Below are 12,884 nucleotides of genomic sequence, written 5' to 3' on the forward strand. Positions count from 1 at the left end.
TATTTACAATAGCCAAGACATGGAAGCAACCTAAATGTCTGTCAACAGATGAATGGATAAAGAAGATGTGGTATAGATATACAATGGAATGTTACTCAGCCATAATAAAAGAAGGAAATAATGCCATTTGCAGCAACGTGGATGGGCCTAGAGACTATCATTCTAAGTAAAGTAAGTCAGAAAGAGAAAGACAAATATCATATGATATCACTTTATTTGTATCTAAAAAATGATACAAATAAACTTATTTACAAGACAGAAATGGACTCACAAATATAGAAATATAGAAAACAAACTTATGGTCACCAAAGGGGATAGTGGGGGGGGCGGTAAATTAGGAGTTTGGGATCAGCACATATACACTGCTATATATAAAATATATATAAAATAGGTAAATAACAAGGACTTACTGTATAGCATAGGGAACTATGTTCAATATCTTGTAATAATCTATAATGGAAAAGAATCTGAAAAAGTATATATATATATATATATATATATATATATATATATATATACTATAATACATATTATATATATATATCTGAATCACTGTGCTGTCACCTGAAACTAACACAACATTGTAAATTAACTATACTACTATAAAAAAAAAGTTAATTAAAAAAAAAGAAGAAAGTCACCCCAACATTGGTGATGCAATTACTAGACTTTTCTACTTAAGACGAGGTTTATCTTGTTAAACATGGTTCAGTACAAATACTCCATAGGTCTAACTTGGAAGCATTCTGACATAAGATATTGTATATCTAGCTTGTTCAAAGATGCAGATTAGACTTGCTGGGCTAGTCAGTAAGTAACCTCCTATATGTTTGACACGTCCACATGGAATCATTCATTTATTCATGCCTGCATGCATTCATTCATACATATATTTGAACATGCATTCCTATGTGGAGCCCTGAACTAGGCACTGGAGGAGGGTGAGTAGCCAGATTAGTTAGACGTCTTTTCTACTCTTAAAGTATTACCATCGACAGTTATCTTTTTCTTCTTACCCTTGCTGATCCCAACAGGACCAACTTCTCCTCTGTGATTTTTTTTAGTTTGTAGTTTTTTAAAGTCAGCTACTTGGGTTTTTTTTTTTTCTTTAAGCAAGAGCTCTTTTTGTCCTTTCCATATAAGCCTCTATTAAGAAGTTGTAACTCTAATGGGATGTAAATGTAAAGAAAATGTCTTATGGCATGCTCCACATGCAGACACCCAGAGACATCCATTTTCTTGGACAAACACTTAAAACAATATGAAAACTTGAGGGAAAGCCAAAGATTAAGCCATTAATAGCTACAAAGCTATTACAGTTTAGTAGCAGGAACATCCAATGACAACTCACGCAAATCTTGGGCACTTTGGGGTTTTGCTGGTGGCAGGCACAAATAACATTCATTCATTATTTGTACATTTATGCAGAAAATATTCATTCTGTTTTTATTGTACATTAGGCCTGTTTTAAATGAGGGATTTTGCAGTGAAAGAAAAAAAAGTTCTTGTCCCCATGTAACTTAAATTTTAGTCAGGAGAAACAGACAGCAAAAAATACGTGATTTGTCATGTAGTGATAAACAGTATGGAAAAAAATAAATAAATAAAGGCGCTTCCCTGGTGGCACAGTGGTTGAGAATCTGCCTGCCGATGCAGGGGACATGGGTTCGAGCCCTGGTCTGGGAAGATCCCACATGCCGCGGAGCAACTAGGCCCGTAAGCCACAACTACTGAGCCTGCGCGTCTGGAGCCTGTGCTCCGCAACAAGAGAGGCCACGATAGTGAGAGGTCCGCGCACCGCAATGAAGAGTGGCCCCCACTTGCCGCAACTGGAGAAAGCCCTTGCACAGAAATGAAGACCCAACACAGCCAAAAAAAAAATTAATTAATTAATTAATTAATTAAAAAAATTAAAAAATAAAAAATAAGGAGGACAAAAGGGAATTTTCTCACTGCACGACTCCTAAAAAAATTTAAAAATTAAAAAAAATAAAGCAGAGGAAGATGAGGGGAAACCAGCGAAGAGTCCGAGAGGGGCTGGACAGTGGGGTAAAAGGAATATCAGGAAGAAATGGTGTCCCATTGGGTGGCAAGTATTTCGAGAAAGGAATGACCGCTGTTTCAAAGGCTGCTGAGATCTGAGGATGGGCTGCTGTGTTCGGCAACGTGTCCATTGGTGACCCTGACACGAGCTCTTTCGTGGGGTGGTGCAGAGAAAAGCTAAATCAGTTTGATTTCAAGAGAGAAAGGGATGAGAGGAAGGGGAGACAGAGAATATAAAACTCTCTTATGGACGTTTTGCTGACAGGCATAGTGAGGAACGGGATGGTAATTGGAGGGAGATGGGGCCACAGAAGGTAATTTTATATGACAGGAAATATGGCAGCATGTTTGGTGCTATTGGAAATGATCTAGTACAGTGGGAATGCTGATGATGTGGAAGGTAGAGGGGCGATTTCTGGAGTGGTGTCCTTGAGTAGTTGAGGAACATGCCTTGCTCTAGAACATATATAAAAATTCATGTTATTAATTTTTTGAGCATATATCCAAAGTATATCGGGTTGGCCAAAAAGTTCGTTCGGGTTTTTCCATAAGATGGTACAGAAAAATCCGAGCGAACTTTTTGGCCAAACCAATATATGCATACATTTAAATTTTTTATTTATATACTACTTTAATAGCATGCTATATGCATTTCAAAACACATATAAAAATCTAATTAAATCTTTGGAGGAAAAAATACATAAATAGAAGGCCCAGTATTTTCCCTCCAAACCACACAGATAGTCTTACACACATGCTCCTTGAGGTGCGTGCACTGTACTTTGGGGTTCTTACCTTTAGACAAGGTCACTGTCTGACACTGACTTATCAAAAAGCAGTTGGAAGGAAAGAGCTTGGTCCTTCAGGTTTGAGAATAAGAGGTTTCCTTTAATTCTGTTTTCTGCCTCGGAAAGTGTTTCGACCTTAAGCAACACCTTACAAAGGGCAAGGACTTTAAACGTAGCGCTTGAGGTGATTTAGTTAAAACGTTCTTCAAATGCTCCTAGAGGTTACTTTTGTCACATGTAGTGTCACAACATGCAAAAAAAAAAAAAAAACTCAGAAAGAGGAACAACCACATGTCAATTTTTATTTGTGGATGGTGAGTCGCTTTTTAACCATAGGTCTTTCCCATAACTTTCTCGAATCCATGACTGAAGGACAAAAAATGTGCATCTCCTCATAGGTACAAACTAAAACCTTTCACCACATGACAGGAAGAGTGAGAGATGTGTCTTTTTTTTTTTTTTCTGTAGTTTCTGTGTGAAAAAAATGCAGTTGCCAGCTGATGGGCAAACTAAAAACGTGTCCCCAAGTTGCAAAGAGTACAGAGTGTAAATGTCAGGCACTGGAGCTTTTCCCAGAAGTCACATCCTCAGGAAGGTATTTTTGCTAATTATGAGGCTGAAATTATTGGCACAAGACACACTGTTCCGTGATTGGCTAACATAATACAATAAAACGATGGTGTCAAGTTGAACCACTATGAACATCCGTACGGTGGTCAAAGGAGTCCTTCCCACAGTTTCAGTGTGGTTCCAGTTGTAACTTGATGTCTCCAGGTTTGTCAGAAAAACACTCAGGTACAAGTGTCCCATTCGCAGTGTGTGGATCTCTTCCTCTAGAGACAGGATGGTCCTAAATCAGCCTTTCCATTGCAGGGGGAGATGTCATGCTCCACATCTCCACGCGAGAGCCATCCTTTTCCTGACGGCTCGGGCTGTAGGACCCCTGAGTTGCCCTCTTGTTGGCGGCAACGACAGAGGCCACCACTGCCAGGAAGAGGATCAACAACAAGGCTAAAGTCACTGAACCGATGGAGGCGAAGACGTCTGAGAGCAAGTCGTCTGCCAACTGCAAGGATAGAAATAATTGTGATGTGAGTTACAGAGCAAAGGAGAACGTCCAGGTCAAGGAACTACCCTGGAATGGAAACCAAGCAGAGCGCAGGTGTCACTCAGTGCTGGAGAAAGATCAAGGTGTGGAAGGAAAGTCAGGTGTCCTTATTCCCAGATCATGAGAATGTGACTGTCTCTAGAGTCCAAGGTCTAGAGGCAGGAGACATCTACTGTGTCTTAATTTCAGTGACTGGCGTCATTTGTGTGACATCAAGGCCAAAGGATGAACCCACACGTTTATTTGTAAAATAGTTCTGCATCTATAGAGGTGTATGGCTCACAGTCTTTCGACTCCCTTGCAAAAAGTTCTGATTTTGCACTGAAAAAAAATGGTTGTTTTACAGCCTTTCTTGGGAAAGGAAGCAAATTAAATTAGTTGGGTCTCATGGGAAAGATCTCGAGACATAGGCTGGGCTGCAATGTGCTGGTTTCCACAGTCATCACTTTGACTTGGATTCGATGTGACAATTGAATGGTTGTGAAAACACACGTGCGCCACGTGGAACCAAACCTGGGAACAGAAAACTGCAGGCAGAGCCCCGCACGGAGGAGCTGGGTCCTGGACTCTCAGGGGTGTGCCTCGGACAGAGTGGTTTGCCTAATGTTGATTCCAATGTGTTTGCCAAGCACTTTTTAGCAATGGGTAAAACGAAACTGATTTAGCTGCACAGAAATATTAAAGACAGGACACAGTTGCTATTTGAATTTTTAATAGGTTTTCAAAGAAATATTTCTGTCAGGGTAAGTAAAAGCAGAAGTAAACTAGTTTACCTTCTCATTTAGCTTTCTCTAGGACCCACTCCCTGTTATCTAACCAAGCTACTGTTATAAATGTAATCTTTGTTAGTTTAACACCCTAGGGAATTTTAAACACCTTTGTTTTCCTTTGTGTTTTTAATTTTGCTGTTGTTGTTCACTGTGCTTTGATTTAGACATTATATAATTAATATAATCCTATAATACTGTACCTCTTCATAATATTGTCTTGGGTGTACTCACTATGAGCCTTGTTTGAATGTGCTTCATTAGTTTCCTCACTCATTCAACAATGCTTATTGACTATCTGCTATAAACATTGAACTGAGCTAGGAGATAAAAATAGAAGGTAAGTCAAAGTCTGAAATCTGGAGCTCAGACACACATGCACATATACACAGATAATCATACATTAGAAACACGTTATGATAATGTCATAAATGAACTGCATAGGGGTGTAGGTAGAGTAATATTGGAATGTGGCATGTGATTACCTTTTGAAAGATAAATGAACATTCAAATAGTTCGAGCAGGAAATTCTACTTGGATGAAACAATTTGAAATCAAAAGGGCAAGAGTATATAAAAGTCCTTAGAGTTTGGGGAAACAGTAGGAAATCCGGCATGACCAAATGTATTGTCCATAAATGTGTACGTTTGAGTGGGAAAAGGATTTAAAAAGTTGGTGAGAGATAGAACTATAAGGTAGATGTATCTGGACAAGAAATTTGAAAGCCACACTAAAATTCAGACTTGGTCCTGAGGTCATTGGGAGCCAGTGAAGGTGTTTAAGTGAGAGCATGATATGATCAAGTCTGTGGTTCATTAAAACTTGGCTCTGGTAACAGGGTGGAGGGTGGGTGGAAGTGAAGGTGGGGCTGGAGGTGGAGGAAATAGGAGTTTATTGTATTAGTCGTGGTGAGATGACCTCGGTCTAAGTTTGCCAGTGGAGTGAGACTTGAAGAGGAAAAGGTGGAGAGAGACTTGGGAGGCAGAGTCACTCCACGGCAGACTGTGCGAGCAAGGCTGGGGAGGAGCGGAGGGAAGGCAAGGATGGTCACCACAGGAGGTGACCCTGTTGGCTGGGGTCTCATTAACTGGGATAAGATACACAGGAGCAGAAACAGGCGTGCATGGGAAGACTGTCCTTAGGCTGGGAAAAGCTAGCGTCAGGTTCCTGGGCAACATTCAGGTGTGCGCTGCTACTCTCCACATTATTGTCTAAAATTCTGGGTCACAGCAACTTTTCCAGTTATTGGAGAAAAGCATATAGAGTTTCATAGAATTCAGTCGTTCTTGAGAAAAATTGTTTACCTCAACTAGAGGGCAGGTTCTCCGGCCACACTGTGTGGCAATGACATCCTTTATCTGTAGGGATAACTGTGGGCTGGGACAGATGAATACAGCCATAGACCTGGCCTTGAAAGCTCAAGAGTCTGGGTCTCAACAGGACAGATGGACCCCTTGGTGTTATCTGGGGACCTCTAGATTGTGTAACCCTCTTGTTCCTAGATGCTGAATTCTCCTTAATCTGTCCAGTAAACTGTGTCATCTTTGGGAGTCAATGGTTGTTCTGCTGGGTGGGTGAGTTGGGAGGGTCCACACCCACACAGAGAGGAGACGAATCACTTGGTTTGTCTCTGTTTTCTAAACTTCTCTGGCGTCTTCTCATTTGGGCTGAGAATGATTGCACGGGGAAAGCTAATGCCGCCCAGACCCTCGCACCTGCTGCCCTGCAGCTGGAGAGGGAGGGGACATGGCAGGTGCAGGCGCTGAGTTCTCATTGGGACCACAGTTCTGGCAGAACCAGAGGACTGATCCGCTTCACTTATCTCGGGACCTGTGGGGAACCAAGGCTCTTGTCTGTAGAGGCTCCACTGCTCTCAGCAATGTGGAGAGAATGGAAGGGCCAGCTCCAGACCCGAGAGAAACCCCCTGCCTCCACCGGCTGTGCGCTGAGCGGGGGGCCTCAGCCAGTACCTGCAAGACCCTGGGTTTGATCACCTGTAACACCAGGTCCTAGCATCTACTCCCAGGGATGGGAGTCACGAGACACAACAGATGCAAAAGCCAAAGAGAATGTCCCAGAGTAAGTTCTCAGCACAGGAGAACGTGAGCAGCCCTGAAGATGTGATGCATCACCTCGCTGATTTCATTTAATTCTGAAAGATGAACTAGAACTCCCTCAATGCCTTGGGATACGACCCGGGAGCCAACCTACAAACCTAACACGGCAATTCCGAGCTTCAGATAAAGTTTTGGATGAAATGGCTGCCCTAGCGATATCAGATAGGGCGCGTCACTCAGCTTTGGTGGGGAGCCGAGGGAGTCGGAGTCTGAAATCGCCTCTGGAGGGTCCTTTGCTTTTGAATTCCCCTGGCTGAAAAGCCTTTTTTGCTCTGCTATTCTTCAACTGGGCTTAAAATACACAGCCCTGGAATGGGTCCTTTGATAACTGAAACTGCTGGGACACAGGAACTGACAAGGCCGCCAGGTGTGGACCGTCCTGAAAAGCAGCGTGAGTTTAAGGCCAGGCCTGTTTGGATGGGTTGTGCTGCTAATGTTGCACTTTTGAATAACCTTTTTCAGAAAAGATAGACCCCAAATTCATGAAAACTTCATGTAAAATTACTTTTCAGGTGGCTTATGCTGCAATCTGTATTGTTACCATCCTGTTTAAATGTACATTTTATACGTGATCACATGAAACTGTGGTGACTTTGAACCCCCCATCTGCAGAATAAAATAAATAGGTGCTTCACTTTTTTTCCTCCATGGAAGATTCATTCTGAAACATTGACTGGTTGTGGCCAAATGTGGCCCAAGGCAAGGATGCACGCTGGCATTCTCAGGGGAAACTGCCAAACCTTATTTTGAACCTTCTGACCTGAGCCTAGGCTAGAACTCGCTGGAAATACACATTTGCTTTTTTTCCTTAAACTCCAGAAGAGGAATTCTATACTGTGATTCCTCTGAGGGGAGACTGGAAACAAAATGCACTTGCGAAACAGACGGAAATGGGTTTGAATCCAGTTTTGCCACTGGTGTCCTACACTTATCTCTGCCGTTTGCCCACCTGTAAAGCGGGGGTGACAGTTCTGTGTCCTAGGCTTGCTCTGAGACGTGGAGCTTCCAGGTGTGCGGAGCTTCTCTGAGGGGCAGGCTCAGAAGGGAAGTCAGTCCTTGCGGTCACTCCTGTTCGGCACTCTTCAGAGTGATGACCCTTCCCCGGCTGATTTCCCCGGCCCTGCTTGGGCGTCAGGACACCCACGAGATGCCACCCACTCTGGCAACAAGTCGGGACTCAGAGCCCAGGCTGGGAGCCGAGAGGGGCAGCCGCTGACCTGGAGCTGGCAGGGGCCTGGGCCATCTGGCCGTCAGGGCCCACAGCCCCTCGCTAGCTGACTGCTGGTCAGTTCATCTGATCTTGAAAGCACAGAACGAGCTGGCTTGTCTGGAAAGGAAAAGTAATGAGACGCTCTCTGTCCTCAGCACCAGGATCCGCCTGTCCTAATATTTAGGGCCAATCTGGAAAAATGTGAAAACAATAAACACATTGGAAGGAGCCTGGAAAAACAGGATACCTTGGGAAACTTGACCTCCTATTTCCAGGTGAAAGGAGGTGAAGAAGTTACAGCTTTGACTTGAAGTGAGGAAATTCTAGGACTGAGGCCGTGGTTACCCCCTTAGGGGCATATTTTTCTCACGACAGATTTTGTAAAATCAGCGGAAGTACGTTTGTAGTTGAAAAAAGCAGAAATGTTGGGAGTTAAAAACTGGCTCCTGAAAAACACTAGGGTGGGATGAATTCCCCAAATCCTTCTTAGAATTCAGTTTATATGTCCGTTGTGTGGAAATATGTGGAGACAGTTGAAGACAGGAAGTTAGAACGTTTGGATGTACTAGTTGATTACAGGTTATATTCCAGCTTCAATATGTGAGTTTCTGAAATGTGTGTGTGTGTGTGTGTGTGTGTAGTGTTACACAAGTACATAATAGTACGTTATGTACTATTATGAACATTAGTGATTAATGGGAAAAATACTTTAAAGATGTTGTGTTTTTACAAAGCCGGTTATAATATTTACCTTCTATCCGTGTATCTAAAGTGAAATGAGGACATCTCTTTGACTCTCATCCTTCAAATTAAAAATAAAGAAGAGATAGAGAGACAGAGAGAGACAGAGAGAGAGAGCAAGCAGTTCTTATGAATTACTATTGTAACAAGTAGGTCTTCAAGTTGGTGGATGGTAAAAAACTCCCACACAGACCTGGGTCCTTGAACTATCTCTTATTAGTGAATTGCTAGGAACAGCCGTTTCCATAGTAATATTGAATATGTGCCAGAACTCTGTTTTTAAAATGAATATCGCTGCAGCAGCCAATTTTCAACCATAAATACACTGTCCACTTTACAGTTACAAGGGGGGAAACGGGGTACTGAGAAGCTGCAAGCGGGGCCTTGGGGCAGCATCCTGGCACGGGCAGGGGACCACCCAGCAGATGCTCCTGCCACCCTGTAAAATGCTCAGGACCCGGAAGCGTGGCAGCCACGGAGCCCCTCCAGGCCGCTGACGGCTGCAGGGACCAGGGACCAGGGGGCGTCTGAACTGCAAGCCCAGTAGCATTTTCTCCTTGGTGCTCCCATCTCTTCAGCCGCTGCTCTGCCTCTCCCAGAAGACACACAGGCTCTCAAAGGAAACCGACATAGTCTTTCAACCAATTCTCACCAAGTAATTACAATTCCTTACAACTCTACTAACTGGGGACCGTCCTGACAGCCTGGTGATGGAGAAACCCGGCGACACGAGGTGGTTCCGGGCACCAGCCCCGCCCCCGGAGGGGTGCTGTCCTGGGAAGCTTCTAATGTGATTTCCACATCAGGCCCCACCGAAGACGTTGGAATTGCTACTGGAAATTTGGTACACGCGAGACAAATCAGAAGAGGAGCTGGTCCAGCACAAGGCTGCACGTTTGGGGTTCCAGCCCTAGTAGAAACCATCGCTTCTTTCACAACTGACCACCAGCCCACGCATGACGTGTGTGGGCTTTTAGGGGAAGAGCACCATAATTCTGAGATTTGAGGGGTGCTGTGACACTGGTCGTGAAGGAACACAGTTATTCCTGCATTCAGCAGGTGGTTCTTGAGCACGCCCTCTGTGTGAGCACAGTGGGAGCTAGAATACAGCGGTGAGCCCGGCAGTTCCCAACCCCACCCGTCTAGTGTTGGGTCTGGAATTCTTGCCCCGATGTCTCACAAGCTCTTTCCTACTCAGGACGCCACATGTTCAGCATTAGCATAGATGCAGCTAGAAGTCTGGAGACACAGCTTTCCTGTGTCTCTCTCCTTAAGCAGGTGGTATAAGTGATATAATTGTTCTCCTTGGAAGACCAGGCCTTATGAATAAAAATTCGCTCTTTGCCTCATACAAGAACCAAATCCCAGCGGCCCAAACTCAGATTTCATTATGTTTTTGTAAATTTATTGTTTGAAGAGAACTGCTGCCCTTTCTGCTGACCCTGGGTCAGGGGGGTTACCAGATGTTGTACGCACAGAAACGTTTAAATTCCATGTAGGAATTATCACATCCTGTCACCTTCTCAGGGAGGCCTTGCCTGATCGCCCTCTTTAACCGTAATCAGCTTCATCTCTCTCCAGCACGTCGCGCCCTGGGACACCTAACAGTTCATGGGGGGCGTCCCTCCCCTCCCAAGGCAGAAGTTCCATCAAGGTGCAGCTCCATCCTTCTGCCTCCCAGCCCCTGGACCGGCATCCGTGCCCCAGGGACCCCGCGGTGATCGCCGCTGGGCGGAAGGCTTGCCCAGCAGCACATGGCAAGCTCTCAATTTCACGCACAGAGCTTCTCCCCGGGGATTCCTGCAGGAGGAAACCCTCGGCCTGTGACCCACAGGGGGAGAGACAGCCGCTCTCTAACTCCGCTGAAGGGTCAGGGCGCCTTGGAGGGGCTGCGGGCAGACACTGGCGGGGGAGCAGGGGGTGGGGCAGATCAGAAACCACGTGATCAAAGAGTGAAGGGGTCTATTATTATTATACAACTTGGCTACTATTCCTTTCCGTGGAATCAGCCACAAACAGTCTGCTTTCACCTTCTCCTGCCCCAGAGCCCGGATGGGAATGTCGTCAGGTGACACAAGCAGGAGATGCGAGAGATCTTTTTTTTTTTTTTAATACCATTTTCTATGTGTGAAACATTCTTTTTGTCTCCGCTAGGTGACCCCCTGGACATTATCATGGCCCATTTTGGTCTCAGAAAACCTGGGTAGACAGTCATACTTCCTTTCCTTCTCTTTCTCTCTGCATTCCAGAAAACAGTGGTCGCCAGCTGAAGACTCGGGGTGTGTAGTGCGCACCGCACTGGGAGCTGCCCACACTTGTGTTTGTCAGTCGGACACCCTTTCCGTCTTCATTATTTTACACCGGGATCCACTCAGAACGCAGGCCCCTGCCCTTCCGCTCGCATTGCTCTCTTGTTCATTCTCAGGGTCACAACCTGGTTAAGACAGTAACTGTCTCTTACGTGGCTGGTTAAACGGTCCTCTAGCCATTCTTTCTTGCCCCAGAATCTACCCCAGCCAGACAGCCCTACAGAAAAATAAAAAAAGAGCTTGCTCACCTGGCTGGGAAGCCCACGGGTGCTAACCGTATCAGTGCTAACCGTGTCAAGCCTAACCTGCTGAGTTTTAAGTCAAGGCTCCTTTTGACTTTGCCCCCATTTCCCTGTGAAGGTCAGCATCAGCTACGCCCTGCACGTCAGCAAAGCGACTGTCCTTACCCGCCCTTCTCGAGCAGGGACCAGCCTCCCTCGCCCCTCCCCCGCCCATGCCGCTCCTCCAGGTTGAACACGCCCTTTCGGGAGACCTCTGCTCTGCTCGGAGCACCCTGGGGCTTAGCTGCCCTCTGCAGATCCCCCGGGGACCCCGCGGGCTCCCCTCCCAGCATCTCATGCCCGGAAGCCCAGGGCTCAGCAGCGTTTACAAGAGCTGCGGCCCGGCCTGCCCGGCGTGACCTGTCCCGTGCACTTGAACGTGCTGCCCTGTTCATCGGGGGTTAGGCCACCCTCCACCCCGCCCCTCAGGACTGTACGGATGAGTATCTGTTTCCTCTGGAACTTTCCGACACGACAAAATGCAGTGCTTTGCACGGAGCGGCCGATCAATTGTTATTGACTCACCCACTGGTAGTGCTCGTGGCTCTGTTTAACGCCTTGATTCGATTCTTTTTTCAGTCGTCGGGAGACGTCTCTACTGCCGGGAGCTTATTGGTGGGGACATCGTTCACCCATCAGTTCACGCGCTCATGCACTCACGCATTGTCAGTGAACGCCGTCACCGTGGCAGGCAGCTCCCTAGGTCCTGGACACACGGGATCCAAAGGCATAGGCAGCGCCTTTAGAGTTCACCGTGGAGTGACGGTCCCGGGCCGGGCGGCTACACAAACCGCCACAGTTCAGGCGACGGGCACTCTGTTAGAGGCGAGTATGAAGGGAAGAAAGAAAGGCCAGAAGGTGGACTTCATGACATGCTCCAGTTTTCTTAAAGGGAGCTGCTGGGAGAAGGAGGTAAGGAAGGGTGTTGAAGGCAGAAGGAAACACCACGATCCAGCGGGAGAGAGAAGGAGAAGCGGGCCTGGGCCTTTCCTGCTTGCCTGGGAGGCTGGTGGAGGGAAGTGCTTCTTGCTTCTGCAGAGCCGCACGCGGAGGAGAAGCAGCAGCCCATGTGTCAGGAAAGCGTTCACCCAACCTGGGCAGTAACCCAAACAGATTCCCCTCCAGGAAGCTTCTCTCCTCTCCCTCAGCGAAGCAGAGGCCAGAATCGCACGCGCAATTTCATGGATATTCTCTGCAGGTTCTTTCCTAGCACATCTGACCTACACCTCTTCTAAGAAACCTATCAGCCTCATATGCCAGGAGTCCTCTACTCACCTGGGCTTTGTAGGACACAGAAGGATTTAAATTTCTTTGTACCCCTTCTCTGCCATGGTCTATAGATTTTAGAAGGTGATTGATAAGTACATCAACTGATTTTATACAACATTTCAAAAGCAAGAGAATATCCAGCAAACAAGTTAAAAAAGGCAGGGAGACTTCTGAGATTAAATCATACTAAAATGACATGACAACTAACAACTAAATGCAACTGATTGTATCCTTGATCAAAAAAAAAAAAA

General features: G+C 45.9%; 1 protein-coding gene across 9 annotated transcripts in view; it reads right to left on the bottom strand.

Annotated features, from left to right (window-relative positions):
* Window positions 1–509: 509 nt before the first annotated feature.
* The window catches only part of CRB1 (crumbs cell polarity complex component 1), a 276,695-nt gene continuing 264,320 nt past the window's right edge, over window positions 510–12,884 (bottom strand). For all 9 annotated transcript variants that reach the window (XM_082425367.1, XM_082425364.1, XM_082425373.1 and 6 more), the window contains one exon: window positions 510–3,897. In XM_082425367.1, the coding sequence (XP_082281493.1) occupies window positions 3,682–3,897 (216 nt within the window). In that variant the 3' untranslated portion in view covers window positions 510–3,681. The remainder of the gene's footprint in view (window positions 3,898–12,884) is intronic.

The sequence above is a fragment of the Balaenoptera physalus genome, assembly GCF_965194825.1.
Source record: "Balaenoptera physalus genome assembly, chromosome: 1".
Lineage (NCBI taxonomy): Eukaryota > Metazoa > Chordata > Mammalia > Artiodactyla > Balaenopteridae > Balaenoptera > Balaenoptera physalus.